Below are 7,263 nucleotides of genomic sequence, written 5' to 3'. Positions count from 1 at the left end.
GACATGACACCCGGGGATGAGCCTCCCTGGCACCGAGGGACGACTATCAACTACCAACTGATGATGCAACTGGAAAATGACCTTATACGGAAGGTTCAATGCAGAATATCCCTGTCTACATAAAATAACAAGACTTTAAAATGCTGTTTGACCTAATGTAAGGGGGAATTGGAAAGGAGAAATGAGTTTATATGGCTACGAGTCTTCAAAAAAGAGTCTGGAGGCTGTCAGAAGGATTGCCCTTATGCACAACAGAGCAGAGTCTGAGAGACAGATAAAGCAGATACAACCCCCAGATATCGGTTCCGTCAAGAGCTAAAGAGACCCATGAGAGTTATGGTCATGGCTGATGGGGTTAACTACCAGGTCAGATGGCCCCTCTTTGGAACTGGTGTTTATGTGTGATGAATCTGGACCCAGATGGGATCTCTCTTCATAAGACTTTCATGCTAATGTGCTGGAGGTGCAGTTAGTGTTGGGGATTAAGATATATTTAGGGTATCTGAATCTCTGGACTGACAATGTGATAGCCAGGTCCTGAGCCTCAACAGACTCCAGCACCTACAATCTGACTTATTGGGCTCACCACACTCAGCTAAGATGGAGTTAAAGAAGGACAACCACCACACCATGGAGCCTAGAGTGATTACAACTGAAAGTGGGAGGATTGCATCCAGCATCCATGTGGAATCTGAGCCTCCTCTTGGCATAGAGGTGCAATGGACACAACCAATCCAATGTCCACATAGAAAAGGTGGCATTGGATTGAGAAAAGTGGACATGATGGCTGATGGGTATGGGGAAAGGCAGGAAGAGATGAGAGGTGGAGGCATCTTTGGGCATGGAGCTGCCCTGGATGGTGCTTCAGGGGCAATCACCGGATATTGTAAATCCTCACAGGGCCCACTGGATGGAATGGGGGAGAGTATGGGCCATGATGTGGACCATTGACCATGAGGTGCAGAGGTGCCCAAAGATGTACTTGCCAAATGCAATGGATGTGTCATGATGATGGGAATGAGTGTTGCTGGGGGGGGAGAGGTGGGGGGGTGGTGGGGTTGAATGGGACCTCATATATACATATTTTTAATGTAATATTATTACAAAGTCAATAAAAAAAATAGAAAAAAAAAACACAACCTTTTTTGTGGAAACCACAACGGTAGTATTCAATGTTTTCGAAGGATAAGTGACCCCTAATGGCCAAAAGTGTCTTTAAAAAGAACAAAGTTAGAGGACTCTCATTTCATGACTTTAGAATATATTATTTAGCTACAATGGTAAAAACAGCATGAAACTGCCATAAGAACAGGCAGACAAAAGGGACTGAGTCAAGACTCAAAAATTGAACTTCATTTCTACAGTCAGTCCAAAATTTTGACAAGGCTGTTTAGCTCACTCACCTGGGTCAGAACACGCTATTCCATAAGTGTTTCAGGGAGAACTGGATAGCCTTATGCAAAAGAAAGAAAAGAAGCCCTGATTTCACAACTTATACAAAAACTATCTCAAAATAGATCAATTATTTAAATATAAAAACAGCAACCATAAAATTCCTAGAAGAAAAGTTGGGAAAACATCTTCAAGATTTTGTGGTAGGTGGAAGTTTCTTAAATCTTATACCCAAAGCATGAGCACCAAAAGAAAAAAAAGAAAAAAAAAATAAATGTTGCATCCTCAAACTTCAGCACTTTTCAACCTCAAAAGATTTTGTCAAAATGTTGAAAAGGCAAGCAACACAGTGAGAGAAAATATTTGGAAATCACATATCTGAATAGGGCTTAATACCCATTCTTTATAAGGGGATCATACAACTCAACAATAAAAGGATAAAAATATCTGATCAAAAATTGGGCAAAAAAATTGAAAAAAAATTTCCAAAGAAGAAATACAAATTGCAAAGAAAGCATGAAAAAATGTTCAATATCACTAGAGATTAGGGAAATGCAAATCAGAAGTGCAATGAGATATCATTTAACAGCTATTAAAGCTGGAAAACTGTAAATGTTGGAGAGGATGTGGAGAGTTACGAATATTTATTCACTGTTGATGGGAATGTAGAATCATACAGCCACTGTAGAGGACTGTTTGGCAGTTCCCTCAGAAGTTGAATATAGACTTGTCATGGTACCTGGCAATACCTTGGCTAGGTATATACCTAAAAGAATGGAAAGCATTGAAATTGAACAGATATCTGTCCATTAATGTTCCTAGTTGTGCTATTCACAAAAACCAAAAATTGGAAACAACACTGGTGTCCATCAACTGAAGAATGGATAAACACATCGTGGATTATACAAATGATAGAATATTATGTAGCACTAAGAATAAATGAATTTCTGAAACATATGACAACATGGATGAACCTGGAGGACATTATGATGAATGAAGCACGCCTAACACCAAAGGGCAAATGCTTTATGATTGCCATATTATGAACTAAATTAACCATGTGAAGTATAAATATATTATGAGAAATGAATATGAGTAGAATTGCATATATAAGTCCATTTTTCTTTGATGCTGTACAAATGTAAGTATACAGTAAAAATTATTAATATCATACAAAATAGGCCAAAACATTATAAGTGGAGACCAGAAACTATATATTGTATAATTTCATTTATATAAATTGTAATTATAATTCAATTTATAAAGATGCATGTACATTAGTGGTTATGTAAATCTGAGGTAGGAATGATAAGTGGTGTGGAGTATTCCTTTTTGGTTTAATGAAATTATTCTAAAATTTTTGAGATGATGAATATACAACACTGAGATTATACTAAAGACCATTGATTATACACTTTGGAAAGAATAACTAGACACATCAGCTATATGCAGTGGAGGACATATAGAGAGATTGAGAGGTGAGGAATTTTCTTGTTTCATTGATTTTATTAGAATTATTTAAATAATGAAAATGCTGTAATAATGATAAAAGTGGTAAATGCACAATTGTATGATTATATCAAATACATTTGATTGTACAAATTAAATGAATTGTAAGTTTGTCAATATGTTTCTACAAAATTGATTTTGATACTTTTTAAAAAAAGTGGTTGCTTTGTTCTGGCAGCAACTGCCGTACACCTTCATCCTTCTGGCATCTCTGACAATTTTATAAATACCAAATTATGTGTATTAACTAGTTTGCTTCTGAAAATTCAGGCAACTGTTTCTGCCTTTAATACTGATTCTAGAAAATGCTATAAGAGAGACTATTTGATTCAAAATAAAATATGGAAGAAAGAGGTGGATTTGATAAATATATTTAAAGATGTAGAATGCTGAAAATCAGGCAAGTAACATATTTTTTCTATACACTTGTGTGAGTATCTAAATTTTGATCTCTCAGTGTTTCAACTCTGTTAATCAGGGGAATTTTTCTAAATTTGAGACAAGTAATTCTTTTATAGAAAGAGTGTTTGTCAACTTTTTAAAGGCAAGCTTCATGTCCTTGTTTCTAAGACTATAGATAAAAGGGTTCATCATGGGAGTGACCACCGTGTACATCACTGAGGCTATTGCATTTGCCCTTGAGTTTTGAGTAGCAGCAGAACTAAGATACACCCCAAGACATGTACCATGAAATAAAGACATTACTGAGAGGTGAGACCCACAAGTAGAAAAAGCTTTATGCTTTCCCCCACGTGTTGAAATTCTCAAAATGGAGGATACAATCTTAGAGTAAGAGTAAAGGACTCCAGTGAGTGGAATAACAGCCAGAAGTCCAAATGCAATAAACAGCACTAATTCATTGAGGAAGGTGTCAGAACAAGCAAGTTGGATAACCTGATTAATTTCACAGAAAAAATGGGGGATTTCCAACACTGTACAAAAAGACAACCTCAGAACCATTAAGGCATGTAAAAGAGACACTAAAACACTCAATAAACAGCATGCCAGCAGCAGGAGGCCACAGAGCTGAGGATTCATGATGACTGTGTAGTGCAGAGGGTGACAGATGGCCACAAAGCGGTCATAGGCCATCACCGTCAAGAGGTAGCTATCTAATTGTCCAAAAAGCATGAAAAAATACATCTGGATAATGCAGGTTTCATAAGTTATAATTTTGCTTTCTGTGTGGAAGTTCAGCAGCATCTTTGGGACAGTGGTGGAGGTGAAACAGATATCTGTAAAAGACAAGTTAGAGAGGAAGAAATACATGGGTGTGTGGAGGCGGGAGTCTGAGATAATGGCCAGGATGATGAGCAGGTTACCAAAGAAGGTGACCATGTACATAATCAAGAACAGTCCAAAGAGGAAGGGCTGCACTTCAGTATCTTCTGAGAGACCCAGGAGGATAAATTCGGAAACGTATGTTTGGTTTTCTGGTTCCATGTAGCTGATGATACTACTGGAAAAGAGAGCAGAGAAATGCAGATTAAGCCACAAGAAGGAAGCAGGAAATTATCATAACTTCTATAGTTTTCAAACTCATTAAGTTAATGATTTTTATTAGATAGATAGATTGATAGGTAAAAAGATAGAAAGAAAGAAAGATATTATGTAGAACCCTTTACCTGAATATACCAGGGAAAACAAATACTCCTTCATCTCCTTCATGGTATTTCTAACTTGCTATCCTTGTCCAAAATTGTGAACATTTTCTCACAATAATATTTCACATTAAGAATTCTTTTAGAATTGATTATAATCAGTAAACATTTTGACTGCTCATTTTGTACCTTGTAAAGAAGCCCTTGGGGTAATGGATATTAGTGATGTTTGCACAATATTCTGAATATAATTGATATTACCAAATTGAATACTTGAAAATGAATCAAAAGGGAAATATTAAGTTTTATATAATTTAGTACAATAAAAAGATGAAAGTAATTAATTAAATGATTACAGGCAATCTGGTTTAAGTGCAATAGACACAAAATTGTAAAGATGTGGTTTCTTTCCAAACTGATCTTTTTTAAAAAAGAAACCTAGATCACACTTAATGTTACACTAAAAAATATGAGAGGTTCCCATATACCCCAATCCCCACACCTCCCTCTCCTCCCACATCAACAACAACTTTCTTTACTGTGGTGCATTCATTGCATTTGATGAATACATTTTGGAGCACTGCTACACAGCATGCATTACAGACTGTGTTGCAGTTTACAGTCTCTCCCAATCCATTCAGCCCAACCTGATCTAAAGTTCAACTCAAACCAGTTCCAAATGCCAGCAAATAATTTTTACGATATTGACAAACTAATTCTAAAATATATATGGAAAGATAAAAAACATAGAAAGCTAATATAATACTAAAGAAGATAATGGAAGTTTTAGGAAATATTTTCCCTGATACTTACTAGCTAACCTAAACAATACTGAAGAACAAGAATGTTGTTCTTCATGCTAATTGCTATCAAGATATACTATAATAAAGTGATTAAACACTATTACCTTGTTGAAATAAACATATAAACTAATGTTTGAGACCGAGAAATAGATCCACAGAAATGCCGTCTGGTTATCTGTGACAATAAGAAAAGTCAATTCAAATGAGAAAGCATGGGCTTTTTAGCAAATTATGCTGGAGCAATGGCATGCAAATGTGCAGACTTAAAGGAAATTAGAAACAGATTGTGTATATTACACAAATTAACTCAATGTGAATGACACAATTATATGTAAAATGTGAAGTATGAAATTTCTAGAAAGAGACATAAATGAAAATCAAATGTCATTGGTTTGTCGATGAGTGTTTAGTTATATAACCCAAAGGACTATGCATGGTAAAAGAAACTGTGTAAGTTACACATTATTAAATTGGAAAACATGTGTTTTGTGAAAGTCATTGGTAAGGGAATGAAAAGAGAATCAACAGACTTGGGGAAAATATTTGCAAAACACATATAAATTATTTATATTAAAAATAGACAGAACACTTAACATACAACAATAAGAATGGAGACAGCCTTTTAAAAATGGGCAAAATATCTAAGCAGAATCTTAACCAAGAACATGCATAATTGTCAAATAAGCATATGCCAAAAGATGCTCAAAATTATTTGTCAGTAATGAAATGCAAAATTAAAACTGCAATGATATAGTATCACATGTTTATTAAAACAGAAAAACACCTAAACACCGACAATACCAATTGCTCATGATGATATGAAGCAATATGAGTGTCATTCATTGCTAGTGAAAATACAAAATAAACCAAATGTTACAGACAGAAGACAGTTGAGCAATTTCTTGTAAAACTAAACCCAATTTTACCATACAACCCAGCAATTGTCCTCATAGATATAGATGGAGCTTATTTGAAAACACAATTCCCCACACAAAAAAACACATATGCATTTTTATCGGAATTTTATTTATACTCTCCAAAACCTGAAAGCCATGAAGTTCTACTTCAGTAGGTGAATAGATAAACACACTGTGCTGTATCTCTAAAGAGGAATAATAGTGCTAAAAATGAAACAGTCCATCCAGCCACAAAGAAAGGCTGAATCTCAAATGATTCATGTGAAAGAAACTACTCTAAAAATGCATGACCTGGATAAGGCAGAACAACAGAAAAAAGAATGGTTGTAAGGGACATAGGGAGAGAGGAGGAGGGTTGAAAAGGTGAAGTATATAAGAACTGTTAGATGTGTGAAACTATTCTGTACAATACTTTAATTGTCAAACAATGATATTGTGCAATTGTAAAAACAAATTGAACATGACAATACAAGGAGTAAATGTTAATGTATGAAAAGCATATATTTAAGAGTTCAAGAGAATTCTATGATTGAATGCAAAATGTTCAAAAACAACCTAACTGTATTACAATGTATGACATACACTCTTGGGTGTTTATACAGGAAAAAGCTGCTGAAATAGTAATACTGGACATGAATGGAGTCTGTAAAATGACACTGTGTGTTAGTACTGTACTCTAGTTATAGAGTTATATCCCCCCATGATTTAGGTTAACAACTCTTCTAATTCTATATATGTTCACTGATATCAAGCAGTGAAGTAAATGGATAATGGATGGAAGGCATAGTTTTCTCACTGTGGAATGGGAGGTTACAGATAAACAAAAGGAGGAACCTGGACTGTACTATGTGGTAATGGTTTAGAGTTAGACACATTAGTATGAACTCGTGAATGTGAATAGAGATAGAGAGACTTGCACATTAAAATAATTAGATATACATATATACACAGGATAGTGCGCACACATATATTTCCTTACACTCTCCATGGGTACGATCAGTAGCATGGTGCATATAAATCACAAACATTGGACTTTAACAC

General features: G+C 35.2%; 1 protein-coding gene across 1 annotated transcript; it reads right to left on the bottom strand.

Annotated features, from left to right (window-relative positions):
- Positions 1-3,375: 3,375 nt before the first annotated feature.
- Positions 3,376-4,344, bottom strand: LOC131276892 (olfactory receptor 7A17-like). Its single transcript, XM_058290473.1, has one exon. The coding sequence runs from the start codon at positions 4,342-4,344 to the stop codon at positions 3,376-3,378; it is 969 nt and encodes a 322-aa protein (XP_058146456.1).
- Positions 4,345-7,263: the final 2,919 nt, after the last annotated feature.

Source organism: Dasypus novemcinctus, chromosome 30 (genome assembly GCF_030445035.2).
Source record: "Dasypus novemcinctus isolate mDasNov1 chromosome 30, mDasNov1.1.hap2, whole genome shotgun sequence".
Classification (NCBI taxonomy): domain Eukaryota; kingdom Metazoa; phylum Chordata; class Mammalia; order Cingulata; family Dasypodidae; genus Dasypus; species Dasypus novemcinctus.
Note: the sequence above shows the minus strand (reverse complement) of the source record. Positions and strands in the feature narration are given on the sequence as shown.